This window comes from Sus scrofa, chromosome 6 (genome assembly GCF_000003025.6).
Source record: "Sus scrofa isolate TJ Tabasco breed Duroc chromosome 6, Sscrofa11.1, whole genome shotgun sequence".
NCBI lineage: Eukaryota > Metazoa > Chordata > Mammalia > Artiodactyla > Suidae > Sus > Sus scrofa.
The window spans coordinates 43720694-43736472 of record NC_010448.4 but is presented as its reverse complement, the minus strand read 5'-3'; the positions used below and the strand labels follow the sequence as shown (position 1 = coordinate 43736472).

At 43.4% G+C, this 15779-nt stretch overlaps 1 protein-coding gene across 13 annotated transcripts in view; it reads left to right on the top strand.

Annotated features, from left to right (window-relative positions):
* LOC100623157 overlaps positions 1-15779 on the top strand; it is a 267694-nt gene that overhangs the window by 79107 nt on the left and 172808 nt on the right. For 8 of the 13 annotated variants that reach the window (XR_002344636.1, XM_021094309.1, XM_021094312.1 and 5 more), the window contains exon 3: positions 5760-5872. Coding sequence is in view for 7 of the 13 variants with exons in the window: in XM_021094309.1 (XP_020949968.1) it covers positions 5760-5872 (113 nt within the window). In the remaining 6 variants the exon portion in view is untranslated. Of the gene's footprint in view, positions 1-5759; positions 5873-15779 lie in introns of those variants that run through there. The other 5 variants (XR_002344634.1, XR_002344635.1, XM_021094301.1 and 2 more) reach the window with 2 other exon arrangements.

The following is a 15779-nucleotide window of genomic DNA, read 5'->3' as shown; positions in this document are numbered from 1 at the left end:
GGGGCTTGGGACAGACGGGAAAGGGAGAGTGGTGGGACTTGAATGCTGTCGGTCAAACATGAAAGTAGTCAGGCCATATATCTAATTTATTTATTTTAACTAGTATATAACATTCTATCACATGTTTCAGTTTCTCTACTGAGGAACAATTAGGTGTTTTATGCTTTTTTTTTTTGCCATTTCTTGGGCCGCTCCAGCGGCATATGGAGGTTCCCAGGCTAGGGGTCGAATCGGAGCTGTAGCCACTGGCCTACGCCAGAGCCACAGCAACGCGCGATCCGAGCCGCGTCTGCAACCTACACCACAGCTCACGGCAATACCGGATCGTTAACCCACTGAGCAAGGGCAGGGACCGAACCCGCAACCTCATGGTTCCTAGTTGGATTCGTTAACCACTGCGCCACGACGGGAACTCCTGTTTTATGCTTTTAAAAACTATTTCTGCAGTGAACATCTCTGTACAGAATCTTTGAAAGAGTTTTCTCAAGGAGGTGGACCAGATGTTGCAAGATTGTTCTCCACCTTTTCCACGTCTTGAAGTGGTGGTGTTTGCATTTCATTCCAAGGATGGTGAGAGGCCTTTGGCGGGCTTAAGTGGAAGAATGATAGGATCCGATTAATAGAAAAGTAACTCTGGCTGCTTTGTGCGAGTGGAAGCAGAGGGGCGGTGACAAGGCTGTTGTCATAATCTGGGCGAGAGACAGTTGTGACCTTAGATGGGGGCGGTACCGGTGGAGATGGTGATTAATAGTAGAATTCAGGATATACCCTGAAGATAGAGTTCACAGAACCTTGGATGGGTTGGATATGGTCTGTGACAGAATGATTCCTAGTTTTTTGTCACACTGATGAAATGGAGAAGACTGGGGAACCAGGGGGTGGGCAGGGGAGAATCAAGCATTGTTTGGGCTGTATTTAGTTTGAAATACCTATTAGACATGCAAGTAGAAATGTGAATGGGCAGCTAGTTATGCATGCTGGGAGCTCAGGGAGAGGCTGGGGATGGAACATTTAGGGTCCTATTTAAAGCCACAGGCATGGAAGAAATTACCTAGGTGTATAGAGAGAGAGGAGAAAAGGTTTTCAGACTCAGTCCTTTGGAACCTTTACCAGTTAGAAACTGCAAAGGGAAGAAGACCTTGCAAGGGAAACAGATGGAGGCCAGTGACAGTGGAAGTAAAACCAGGAGAGAGTGAGCCAGGAGCCACACAAAGACGGTACTTTAAGAAGAAGGGAAAATTGTGGTGTCAAATGCGGCTGATAGATTAAGATAAGCTCTGAGAATGGACCAAATTCATCCAAGCCCTCTGGTTACGTTTCATCTTTGATTTTCTTATATTTGACACCTTAATTGTCATCCTCAGTATTTGTCAATATTCTTAGGGGGAATCAAAACCCACCCCACAACCCCCATCCCATTCTAAGTGTATCATTAGACCTAGAATGAAAAAGATTAAAGAAATTAAAACGTGCTGGAGGCCGTGTATCTGTTGGTAGCCATTTAACCTACCCCATAGAGACATCCTGGTGTCACGCAGCTGTGTATATTTTTTAAAAGCCCATCCGAATCCTCTCGAGGGCTTTTTATATCATGAGTTAGAACCGCCTGGAAGATCTGATTGGCCCGGTTCCACAAAGAGGGTTCCAATAGGTTTTAAAGCCTTCTGTCTCATTTCTTTCTGCATTTGTTATTAGCTCAATAAATAATAAATAGAGGAATTACCCAGTCACTAATTTGCTTTTTTTTTTTTTATCAAGCAGAGGTCATGTTTTAATAAACTGCCGTTTTTGTTATTGAACACGTGCTCTAATATACCTGTAATTCAAAGATAAAACTTTTTATTATAGTATTTGTTTCCTTAACCATACATATTTTCTTCAGCTATAGCTTTTGCCAGGATGTTTGATCATTTATTGCTTCTCTGATCCCATTCTTTTTTTTTTTTTTTTGTCTTTTTGCCTTTTCTAGGGCCGCTCCCGCGGCATATGAAGGTTCCCAGGCTAGGGGTCGAATCGGAGCTGTAGCCACCGGCCTACACCACAGCCACAGCAATGTGGGATCCGAGCTGTGTCTGCGACCTACACCACAGCTCGCGGCAATGCCAGATCGTTAACCCACTGAGCAAGGCCAGGGATCGAACCTGCAACCTCATGGTTCCTAGTCAGATTCGTTAACGACTGCGCCACGACGGGAACTCCTCTCTGATCCCATTCTTGTGATAGCTTTTCTAAAATGTTTGCTTCCTTCCTGAATTATTGCATTTAAAAATTAATATTTATTTTTCTCTGATCATAAAAGTGATAAATGATGGCCTTTTCAAGATTCCTAAATTACCCTTCTTTTAAGCATAATATTCTTTTTGCTATTGTCATATTCGAGGTTAGTGTTGCCTTTCCTATTTTTCAGAAAACATTGGATTGAGCAATATGACATGGCCAATATTTGACCAGATTCGACTACAGAAATGGCAGTTTCAGATGGTTCAGCCTAACACTGCTGTTTGCTTTAGTAGTATTTCTTTTTTTTTTTTTTTTTGTCTTTTGTCTTTTTGTCTGTTGTTGTTGTTGTTGCTGTTGTTGCTATTTCTTGGGCCGCTCCCGCGGCATATGGAGGTTCCCAGGCTAGGGGTCGAATCGGAGCTGTAGCCACTGGCCTACGCCAGAGCCACAGCAACACGGGATCCAAGCCGCATCTGCAACCTACACCACAGCTCGCGGCAATGCCAGATCGTTAACCCACTGAGCAAGGGCAGGGACCGAACCCGCAACCTCATGGTTCCTAGTCGGATTCGTTAACCACTGCGCCACGACTGGAACTCCAGTAGTATTTCTTAATACTCAGCCTTTCTTTGAAATGTCTGGCTTTAAGTTGTCACAGATTAATTTGACTAGAACTTGGGTAGTTTGTGGAAATCTGCTCCTACACGTGCTCTCTTTTCTCAAAGTATTGCTTCCTTGGCTTATCTGCCTCCTCCTTTAACTGCTCAGAACCACAGGCCACATATTATACTTCAGCTTTCTTGGCGCTCCACTCTGAAATTGCTAAAACCCGCACAGAAGTAGCAATGAGACTTTAGGTCTAGAAGAAAAGTTGTATTTGACTGTGAATGCCGAAGGGGCGTTAGTTTGTATGTAGCCTTGTGGGTATGTGCAGGTTGCTTTCCATTTTGTTAAAGCTGCCGCAGTGGCCTTCCTACTTCTTGTGTACTTTCTCCGCCCTCTGGAGAGACATCCTGTCCATTCCATCCCCTGCTTTCCTTCTCCTCTGTCTCTCCAGCTAGTTCTTTATTTCAGACCCGTCCTCTTCTTCTTGGGGCTATAATAATAACGATGATGGTAATAAAAATGGCTTCCATTTATGGAACCTTTTGTGCCAGACTGCTTTCTACATGAATTCGTAGAAATACAAATAGAAATGTATTTGCTCATTGTATTTCCCCAATAACCCTATGGTGCTCTTGTTACATCTACTCGGAGGTGAGGCAGAACCAGCTACATAATTTATGGGGGCCTACTGCAAAATGACAATGAGGGCTCCTTGTTTTAAAATTATTAATAATTTTAGGAGATCCTATTGTGGCACCATGGAAACGAAACTGGGGAGTATCCATGAGGATGCGGGTTCGATCCTTGGCCTGGCTCAGTGGGTTAAGGATCTGGCATTGCTGTGAGCTGTGGTGCAGCTCATAGACACGACTCAGATATGGCGTTGCTGTGGCTGTGGTGCAGGCTGGCAGCTGTAGCTCCGATGCAACCCCTAGCCTGGGAACTTCCATATGCCGTGGGTGCGGCCCTAAAAAAAAAAAAAATTGTTAATAATTTCAAGAGAGGAACAGCAGGGCATTAAACCAGGTGCAGAGCCCAGACGTCTACATGTGGGATTTTTTGCAACTACACAGGTCGCAGGCCAGTGAAGCTAGCCCTGAGGCAAGGCATCTGAGGGTGGTCAAGTGAAAGTCTCCCCTTAGGACGTGATGAACTGTCAGGAAACCCAGGTCTGCAGCCTCCCCAGGCTGACTCGTCTAATCGCTCTGCTGCCCAGTAGTGATCTTTCCTTCAGTCTCTCTGGTCTTGCCCTACTCCGTTCAACCAGCAGAGGGATCTTTCTGAAACTGAAATCTGACCACATGGTTCCTCTGTGGAAACGTCTTCTGTGTCCCTGCCTCTGCATCAAGTCTTAACTCCTTGGCACAGAACCCAAGACCACGTGGCATCTGGCCTCTGCCAGTCCCCTGGCCAGTCTCATCCCTTCCTCACATGTACCCTCTATGCTTTGGTCATCCTGTCCTCCTTGGAGATCTGGAACATGCCATGTTTTTTTCATGCCTTCTTGGCTTTTCATATGCTAGTCTCTTCCTCAGATATCCATCCCCATCCAAGGGCCCAGGAAATTCATATTCATTCTTGAACATCCAGTGTTAATATTTCTTTCTCTCTGAGGTTCCTTTGAATCCGTCTAGGAGAGTTGGCACCTGTCACCTCTGTGTCCTCAGTATCTTTTTTTGTTTTGGCTGCACCCTTGGCATCTGGAAATTCCTAGCCAGAGCTCAAACCTATGCCACAGCAGTGATCCGAGCTGCTGCAGTGATGATGCCAGATCCTTAACCTGCTGTACCATAAGAGAACTCCTTTTAATATCTTTAAATCTTGTCTGTTTAGGTGCTTATGGCAGTACGTGGTAGTCATTTGTTTTTCATGCCTGTCTCTCTGACCAAACTGACCTCCTCATGGGCAGGAATAATGTGCTTTTTGGTGTTTTGTCCTCTATCCCCTGGCTTGCCATAACCATCAGTGCTAATTGTGGTGACTTAATTTTAGGACTGGGCTAAGTAGGGATATGATGATAGTTTTTGGTGGGTTTTTTTTTTGGCCACACCCATGGCAGGTGGAAGTTCCTGGGCCAGTGATCGAATCTGCACCACAGCAGTGACAATGCCAGATCCTTAAGTGGTAGGCCACCAGGAAACTCAGGGATATGATAATAGTTTTGGGGTTTTTTTTTTTTGTTTGTGTTGTTTTGTTTGCTTTTTTAGGGCTGCACCCGCAGCACATGGAGGTTCCCAGGCTAAGGGTCGAATTAGAGCAGCAGTTGCTGGCCTGCACCACAGCCACAGCAACGCCAGATCTGAGCCACATCTGCAACTTACACCACAGCTCACAGCAATGTCGGATCCTTAACCCACTGAGAGAGGCTGGGGATTGAACCTGCATCCTCATGGTCACTAGTTGGGTTTGTAACCCACTGAGCCACAACAGGAATTCCAGGGATAAGATAATAGTCTAACAGAAACAGTAAAAGAGGCCACTGGCTATTGGGAACAGGCCCAAAATGTCACTGGATTACTTGCCTGAAGAGATGATGTTCAGATGCTGTCACAAAAAATGCCACACTCACCTGGGACCAAGGACAGATATGAATGGGAAGGTCTGAACCTTTCCTTGCTATGAGGTCACACCAGATCACTGCGCATGAGTCGCACCTAGGACGGTCACTTGGAGAGATTGTCGGAAGCCTCTGTCCCTTGAGGTCACCACGGGGAAAGAGAACATACTAGTTGCTCAAATGTGGAAGGCAATTATTTTCCTTTTTTTTGCCCCTGAGGTAATTAGTTAAGTACTTCAAAGAGAATTTCAACTTCACGCAATGATTTCTATTAGAGCCTAAACAGAAAATATAAAAGCAGCAGATTTGCTAAATAAACCTAAGTAATTAGCAGTCTAACTGGTTATTTTTCAGTTTATTATTTTTTGCTTCATAGGTATATGATTTTTCAACTTCCCGTTCTGCCGAGGCTGCTGTACATGGGAGCCCTGGGCCTCAAGCATCATCACAAGCCTCTTGGGAGTGTGTTGCCTGCTGCTGAGGAAAAAGGTAACACTCTTTCTATTTAAACATCTTTTCTAGGGTCCCTTTGTGATCCTTATCACAGGACTATTCCTTCTCTTTCTATCAGCCTCTTTCACTGAAAGGCAGTCTCTTAAAAAGATGTTTATTCCCAAAATAGATCACAGCTATGTAGTTAGTCTTTACCAAAGTTTTTTGAAGTTGTGATTCTAAAGATTTGTCTTGTTGTATTTCCTGAAAAGAGATGTGCACTTTTGGAGTTCCCTTTGTGGCTCAGTGGTTAACGAACCCATCTAGGAACCATGAGGATACGGGTTCGATCTTGTCCTCGCTCAGTGGGCTAAGGATCTGGCATTGCTGTGAGCTGTAGTGTAGGCTGCAGACAAGGCTCAGATCAAGGCTGTGGCCCTGGTGTAGGCCAGCAGCTGTAGCTCTGATTCGACTCCTAGCCTGGGAACCTCCGTCTGTGGGTGGGGCCCTAAAAAGCAAAAAAAAAAAAAAAAAAAAAAGGGCACTTTTGTCTTTCTCCCTTTACCATTTTGCCACCTTACCATGTGGTCTCATGGATTATTTCCCAAGGTCCTGGCTTGCCATGTGTCGGGCACATTTGGAATCCTGTTCAGGAAGAGTGTGAACAGATCATTATTAGTTCACACTAATAACTTGTGGAGGTGTTGATCTGAGTACAGTGACCCTTCTCTTTGTGTTCATATGCACTGTTTCTTCGTAGTTTCCCTTTTGCTGTCTCTCTGTCTCTCTTAATATTTCCTTTGATATTTAGAAAGACTTGGATTTTTATCCTAATGGTATGTTTATAGTAATTCCTTTATATAATACCCTAAATACCCTACCCCCCCCCTTTTTGGGTATGTGTGTGTGTGTGTGTGTGTGTGTGTGTGTGTGTGTGTACTCTGTATAGGGTTCCTGACCGTGAGCAGTATTTTTCAAGTATAGTCAAATATTTTTTTTGAGTCTGTCTACCACCATCTAATCCCCCAATGATTCATATCTCTCCCACATTCACTTTTTCCCAAGGTCTTTAAGAGGCTGATGAGAGTAGCATCTACTCAAAGTCAACAATCTCATTGGCTAAATCAGGCCTAGGTCAGATGGGACTCCTGGGTTTTTTCTCAGTCTGTCAATCCATGAAACTAATGAGACAAATTATTGGGTTTACCTATATCCCTTCTACCCGCCTCACCATCCTCCCAACAAGTGATGGCAGAACAGGCAAAGGATAACACCTAGAGACAGTCCTGCTCAAAAAGAGAGGAGAAGGAGAGCTCCGAAAGAGCCACTGGGTCATAGCAGGTCTGAACTGATCTCTTCTCTTAGTTTCTGCCAAAATAGTTCTCTCAAGGACTTTCTGGGCTTTCCATGGGTGTCACTTAGATTTGCTCCATTATAACAAAGTGGTACACACAAATCTTTTTGAGATAAGCCCTTCTCTTTTTGAGATAAGCTCCTGCCAAGAGGGTTGGCGAACATTTCCCCAAGTGCCTACAGGCTGTATGATTTGGTTGAGAGGCTCTGTGAGACCCACTCTTCATCTCTTTAAAGGGCACTTTGTATGACTGAATACCCTGATCTTTCTGAGATTTAAATAAAAGTTTGCACAGTCACATCCTCAGCTTTTTCTATAGAGCCTGCTTTCCTGACAGCCCTTAGAAGTCATTTAGTAATATATTTAGTAGTATATTCAGCTGAGGATTTTAAAAATCATTACGTTCTGGTTCCTTTTGTTTAACAATTCTTCTCTAAGCTATCTCTCTTCTCTCACATTTTACTATAAGCTGCAAGAAGAAACCAGGGAGCACCGTAAATACTTTGCTCAGAAATTTCCTTAGCTAGCTAACCACATTAATTACTTACAAGTTCAGTTTTCTGTGTAACTGCAGGAGACAGTGTAACGAAGCTTTCTGCCGCTACGTAACAAGCATCTCTTTCCTTCACTTTTCAATAACGTGTTCCTCATTGCCTTCTGAACTGTCATTAGCAGTATCCTCTAAGTTCAGATTTATTCTAACAATGTGTTTAAGGACATTTAGGCTTTCTCTATGATGCTTGTCAAAATTCTTCCAGCCTTTGTCCACTGCTCATTTCCAATGCCACACCTCACATTTTTGGGCATTACAGTAGCACCCCACTGCCAGGTAACGATCTTTATTACTTATCTGTTGCTGCTGTGCCATAGGTCTGGGTTGTCAAAACCTTGCACGTTCCAAGGAAAGGTTTGGCCCTTGCCTGGCTCCTGGGTATATCCTGCCTGTTAAGAGTGTCTTTGTGTAGCTGAGGCCTTGGGCCGTGCCAGATAGTTTACGCTAACATTGTGATGTGTGTGGGCTACACAATATATGCTTGATCTCTGGAAGGCTGGAGACCAAAGGTCAGCCACGAAGCCCCAGTAAAAACCCTGGATACCAAGGCCCGAGTGAGCTTCCAGGGGAGTACTCCGTGTGAGTTGTCACCCACCATTGCTGGCGAAATTAAGTGCTGTCCACATGACTCCATGAGGAAAGGACTATTGGAAACCTACGTCTGGTCTCTTTCTGCATTCCGCTCTATGCATCTTTTTATGCTGCTGATTTTACTCCGTATCGTTTAACTGCAGTGCACATTAACATGATTATAGTGGCTTTGCTTAGTTATGTGAATCCCTATAGCAAGTTACTGAACCTGAGTGTGGTCTTGGGGACCCCTGTACACAGCTCTATAACAAATTATCACAAATTTAGTGACTTAAAAGAAAACACTTGTTGGAATTCCCGTTGTGGCTCAGCTGTAATGAACCTGGCTGCTATCCATGAGGACTTGGGTTTGGTCCCTGGCCTCGCGCAGTGGGATAAGGATCTGGCTTTGCCGTCAGCTCTTGTGTGGGTCGCAGAATGTGGCTCAGATTTGGCATTGCTGTGGCTGTGGCCTGGGCCACCGGCTATAGCTCCAATTCAACCCCTGGCCTGGGAACTTACATATGTCATGGGTGGGGCCCTAAAAAGACCAAAAAAAAAAAAAAAAGAAAAGAAAAGAAAAAAAGAAAACACGCTGCTCACAAGAGTCTAGACATAGATTAGCTGGGTCTCATGGGATTACAATCAAGGGATTGGCTAGACTATGTTCTTATCTGAAGCCTCAAGTGGAGAGGAATCTGCTTCCAGGTTCTCCCACGTTGTTGGCAGAACTTGTTTTCTGGTAGTTGTTGGATTGAGGGCCCCGCTTCTTGCTGGCTGTTGGCTGCCTTCAGGTCCTAGAGGCGTCCTTCAGCTTCTTGGCAAGAAAGTAATATGGGCCTCCCATCATGGTGGCTTTGTTGTTGTTGTTGTTGTTATTGTTTGTTTGGTTTTTTTTTTTGTTTGTTTTCTTTTTATGGTCGCACCAGCAGTGTATGGAAGTTCCCAGGCTAGGGATCAAATTGGAGCTGCAGCTGCCAGCCTACATCAAAGCCACAGCACTGCAGGATCGGAGCTGTGTCTGTGACCTACACCACAGCTCACGGCAACGCCGGATTCTTAACCCTCTGAGCAAGGCCAGGGATTGAAAGTGCATCCTCACAGACAGATAGATACTATGTCAAGTTCTTAATCCCCTGAGCCACAACAGGCTCTGAAGCTGCTTATTTCTTCATAGCTAGTTAGAGAGAGAGTCCTAGAGTGAGTTTGATAACAAGATAGCATTTATATTACATATATATAATATAATCATAGGAATGACCTCTCATTATCGTTGCCATATACTGTTGATTAGAAGTAAATCACACTGCCCACATTCATGGGGAAGGGAGTGTGATATCAGATGGTGGGATCATTGGGGGTTTGCCTTAGACTATGTTCTTATGAGGACTGTTATTGCAAAGGGAAGGAAAAATAGGGCATTAACCAAAGGGTGAAGTAAGATTAAAAAAACCTTTTTTTTTGAGATGGAAAAATGTACACTGATGGGAATGATCCAAGAGAGAGGAGATAGTTGATGAAATGCTGCTTTGCAGGCAAGCCATTATATTCTTTTTTAATATAAATGCAACAAAAATGCTTATATTTTTCTCTTGTATATCACAAAATGCATATTTATGGGTTATGCTTTTCCCAAGTAAGAGTAAGGAATGTATTTTCTAGGAAAACTCAAGAAAAGATGATTTGGGATATGGAAGAAAAATCTAAGAGCTTTATTTTTTATGGTACCTGTCAACATTTAACATTTTTATATGTTTTATAATGTACATGATGTATCAGTACAATATTATGAATAATTTATAAACAAAATATACATACATTTGGGGAGCACGTTAACATGCTTTTTACTGATAAGGTACAAAAAAAGAAAAAATTTGCAGGAATTTCTGTAGTGGCTCTGCAGTAATGAACCCAAATAGTATCCATGAAGACATGGTTGGCTCTGTGGCCCCACTCAGTGGGTTAAGGATCTGCCGCTGCCGTGAGCTGTGTAGGTCGCAGTCGTGGCTCGGATCCCGCTCTGCTGTGGGTGCGGCATAGGCCTGCAGCTATAGCTCTGATTCCACCCCTAGCCTGGGAACTTCCATATGCCGCAGGTGCAGCCCTGAAAAGAAAAAAAATTTGCCAAGTGCCTTTCCAATCTTAAAAGTCTGTGTTTCATTCTATTTAGTTTTTTGGCAGAGTAATTCACAGAAGTGATTTTTTTTGTTTGTTTGTTTTTTAGACTAGGGAGCTAATCAGAGCTGTAGCTACCAGCCTCTACCATAGCCACAGCAATGCCAGATCTGAGCCGTGTCTATGACTTACACCACAGCTCTGGACAATGCCAGATCCTTAACCCACTGGACAAGACTGGGGATCCAACCTGTGTCCTCATGGATGCTAGTTAGATTCATTTCCCCTGAGCCATGAAGGGAACCCCAGAAGCGATCATTTAAAAACCAGTTTTCTGCTCAGGGCCTTGCATTTATGAAAAGTTATCACTGGATCATGACAGATAACCTGTGACTTCAGGATTCTATACAATTAAAAAATTTCCTTTTTATAACATTTAAGGTATAAAAATTATTTTTGCAAAACAATTTTGCTAATACAAAAATAGTAATGTTGATATTTCAGTAATTACCCATTCCCCTACACCTAATAATCCTATTTATTTATTTATTTTCCTTTTTGGCTGCCCCACGGCATATAGAGTCCCCAGGCCAGGGGTCAGAGCCGAGCCACAGCTGCAGCCTATGTTGCTGCTGCAGCAAAGTCAAATCCTCAACCTACTGTGCTGGATGGGGGATTGAACCTGCATCTCGGTGCTCCAGAGATGCCAGCAATCCCATTGTGTCACAGTGGGAACTCCATAACAATCCTATTTTAATAATCATAAATGTGATATTCGATTCAACTTAATTTGGATGAACTTACATTGAATACTGTTGGTTGGGCCATTTACTTGCACATTAGGGCACTGCACTGATTTACAGCTGAGCCTACTTAGATAATTATTTTGGCCCAATAAGTATGACCTGAAGCTATTTAATGAGGAGTTTGGTACCCTGTCTTTTATAATGTTCCTGCTCACTGAAAGGTTTCCAGAAAGTATTGCTATTTATGACCCAAGCACAGTGCCATTTTTTTTGTTGTTGTTTTTCTAAGATGTACTCCAGGCTTCAGAACACCCTACTGTGGATATTGCCACTGAAAGCACACATGGAGATGCCCTATTGATTGTGTGGCAAACTATTCGTCTAGAATGGCGACACACATTTTTCAGTCTCCCGAAATACACATTTCTCAAGCTTCAGCTTTTGAGTGGTTTCGCCTACAGAAAAACCCGGGTGCAGTGCCCCCTGCTGGTGAATGGCAGCTGTGAGTTTGCCTCATGTCAGTGATGGACAGAGTGGGTCCCTTTGCTGACACTGAGCCCGGGGGTGATACTGAGCCTGCCAGGTCATTTTAGATCAGGTCATTAGAGGAACAGAAGGTCGAATCAATACAAAATGAGCAGCTCACAGTTTTCTTTACATTTTTTAGACATGTGATGATTTGCTATAGTTCAGTTTGGCTGATAAAATAGGAACACTTCACAAAAATGTTTGTGTTTCCGCCTCTGTCTCAGTTCACTTAACAAGCCATTTTGCCCTGATTCTCAGGAGCTGTGTTCTTGTTCGGTAGGGAAACCTAACTTGAGCCTTGGCAGAGAGATTTTCAATGTGAAATAGTTTAGGAAGCTCATTGTGTTAGAAATTAGAAAAGCACTTTATGCAAAAAGCCCCTTTCTTTTCTATTTCAATGATATAAATTAGCACTCATGTGTGCTGGTTTCTAAATGGTGATGATCATGGTAAAGAAAATTAATTAAAACTAAGGACCAGATTGGTGTTTAGATTATTATTTTAACCTTGGACTCTGGTGAAGGTGATTGTTTTTATGATGATTAACTAAGCAGATTATTAATTTTGTTCCCCTAGCAGGTGGGTCTAATTTTTTTGTATGCATCTGTGGTGGGTATGTCGTGGCAGTGACATTTTTGGTAGCCTTTAATCCAGGAATGTGGTAACACCTCAGGATTTCAATGTCTGAAGTTAATGAATACATGGCTTGTCTACTTAAGTATTTCCAGTACAGTAGGAGGAAAACCAGGAGAATGTGTGTCCTCAAACCCAAGTGAAGAAAATGTATCAAGAGTGGGAGGGATCGCTCTGTTGAATAAATACGAAGAACTGGTCACTGTGGGGGTCACTGTAACCTTGGCAAAGAAGTCTTGGTGGAATAGTGGGAAAGAAGTCTGATTAGGGTGGGTTTATAAGAGAATGGACTTTTCCTCTCCCTCATCCTTTCCTTTTCCCTCACCTCTTTCTTTTCTTTCCCTTCCGGAACAAATCAGTTTAAAAGCTGTTGGAGAACTTCCCGTCATGACGCAGTAGAAACGAATCCGACTAAGAACCATGAGGTTGAGGGTTCGATCCCCAGCCTCGCTCAGTGGGCTAAGGATCTGGCTTTGTGTGAGCTGTGGTGTAGGTTGCAGACGCGGCTCGGATCCTGCGTTGCTGTGGCTGTGGTGGAGGCTGGCAGCTGTAGCTCTGATTAGACTGGGAATCTCCATATGCCTTGAGTGCAGCCCTAAAAAGACCAAAAAAAAAAAAAAAAAAAGCTGTTAGAGTTAAGTTGAAGCAAGATAGATATCCATACAGGGAGGTAGGAAGGCCCCCTGCCCTAAAGTGAGTGGGTGTCCACTGATGTCCTACAAAGGAGGGTATCCACATGGTGGGGAGATTGCCCAGCAGGGGGCGCTGGAGCCATCCAGGGTGAGGTGTGGTGGTCTGATACAGGGCATAGGATCCTGAGTGGGATAAAGTAGATGGATGGCCCAGCTTGGGCTGCAGGGCACTGGGGGGTTGAGAAGGGCAGTCATGTAGGAGGATAACCAGAGTAGGGTGTCTGTGTCTGAGTGGGGTGAGGAGATTGTCTGCATAGGAGGGCAGCGTGGTGTGTGCTCATGGAGCCTGACCAGGGGAGAGGGGTGTCCTCACGGGGTATCCACATTTGAGCAAGATAAGGAAGATTTCCACACAGAGTAGCCTGGCCTGGGGTGTTAGAGCCCTGATGGGGTGAAGAGGGCATCCGTGCCAGGTGGGCAGCTTGGTGTCTGGTGTCAGAGTCCAAACATGACAAAGAAGGCACGCATGTGGTGGGGGTGGAAAGGCCACTTGGCTGGAAAGCCAGAACTTGCATGGGAGAAGGAGGGCTGGGGTAGGAAAGTATAAGATAAACCTGGAATGTCGTATGCCAGAAAGTATGCGTGTATTTCAAAAATAATGGAGGCATATCAAACAGATGCAGAAACTATCTACAAAGGGCTTCCATTGGCCAAATCTGGGACCATCGAAGCATCAGAATAATGAGAGTAATGGATTGGAGAAACTAGAAACCCATGAATTTACACCGGTATGAATGAGTGAGTGAATTGAATGTTCGATGAGGAACAGGATATTCAAAGGGTTTCAAAGTACCTCCCTACAGAGTACTTATTAATTGTAAAGAGGAAACATAAATCTGTAGTCAGAAGTCTGGCAGACTCCCTTAATCAACTGATCAAACAACATCATCAAATAAGGGATGAATAGAAATCATCTCTTGGAGACTACTTGCTGAGATGCAGTGAGACAATCAGAGCATCACTATCCCAAAGATGCATAACCCAAATCTAAAGAGGACAGTCTAGGAGTTCCCGTCATGGCGCAGTGAAAACGAATCCGACTAGGAACCAGGAGGTTGCGGGTTCGATCCCTGGCCTTGCTCAGTGGGTTAAGGATCTGGCGTTGCTGTGAGCTGTGGTGTAGGTTGCAGACGTGACTTGGATCTGGCATTGCTGTGGCTGTGGTGTAGGCCGGCTGCAACAGCTCCAGTTAGACCCCTAGCCTGGGAACCTCTTTATGCCATGGGTGCAGCCCTCAAAAAAAGACAAAAAGCCAAAAAAAAAAAAAAAGAACAGTCTACAACTTAACTGGACTGTAATCTTCAAAAAATGTCCAGATCATGGATGTCAAGGAAAGACTAAGGAATAGGTCCAAATTCAGGAGACTAAAGAGACATGACAATTCTGAACTGAAATATTTTGTTACACAGCAATATTACTGGACAGTACTTGAATATGATCTGAGAATTAAGTGGGAGCAACGTGTCAGTGTTAATTTTCTTATTTTGATCTTCTTCCATGGATTAATATGAGAATGTTCCTTATTTGTAGGAACTGTGCACTCAAGTATTCAAGAGTGATGAAGCACCATATTGATGGCTTCTTAAAAATAAGTTCTTTCTATTTACAATTGAGTTTGTGTATAAATAAAACAGAGGTAGGAGAAATTAAGAGAAGAAAACTGGGAGATGAGGATGGATAACTCTTTCTAGAAGTTTTTAATAAAGAGAAGCTAAGAAATAGGATAGTAGGGGGTGGAGAAAGATGGACTAGAGAGGATGTCCTAGGATGAGGGTGTAGCACAACCATAGAAGTCTGGATTAGTCATCTGGGGAAAGTGGCAGTTTATACTTCAGTGACTGACAAGAAAACAATGCCACACACCTTTTCATGGACCCCGTATTTTCCCAAATTTCAGCCCTACTTTTGGAGAAACTTTGTACCTAAGATAGGCTGGAGTTGCTATATTGAAAGCTTCTTTTATTTCTTTTTTCAAAATTAAAGTATAGTTAATTTACACTGTTGAGCCAATTTATGCTGTACAGCAAAGTGATGCGGTCATATATTCCCTTTCTTATATTATCTTCCATTGTGGTCTGTCCCAAGGGATTAGATGTAGTTCCCTGTGCTATACAGCAGGATCTCGTTGCTTATCCATTCTAAATGTAATGGTTTGCATTTACCAATCCCACACTCCCAGTCCATCCCACTCCTTCCCCTCTCTCTATCTGTGTGTCTGTTTCGGTTCTGTAGATAAGTTCATTTGTGCCATAGAGTCTTCATAGAAGTGATATCTTATGGTATTTATCTTTCTCTTTCTGACTTAACTTCACTTAGTATGAGAATCTCCAGTTGCATCCATGTTGCTGTAAATGGCATCATTTCTTTTTTATGACTGAGTAGTATTCCATTGTATATAGGTACCACATCTTCTTGATCCATTTCTTTGTCGATGGACATTTATGTTGTAAATCTTATTTTCTCTGTGAAGATAGAGAATAATTGTTACCTGACCTTGGCATCTGTCCCTATGATCAGGGCACAGACCTCCCAATGCGAACATTTTTGTAAAGCTCCTCAGGTGATATATTTTCCTAAACCATAGAACAGGATGGTAGCTAGGTCCATTGAGGTGGATATAACAAAAATACCAGAGAACAGAGAAGGGGGTAGTTTAAACAATGAACGTTTATTTCTCATAGTTCTGGAGCCTGAGAAGTCCAAGATCAAGATACCAGCAGTGCCTTGAGAGGGCCTAATTCCCATATCATAGATAGTCATCTTCTCACTGTGG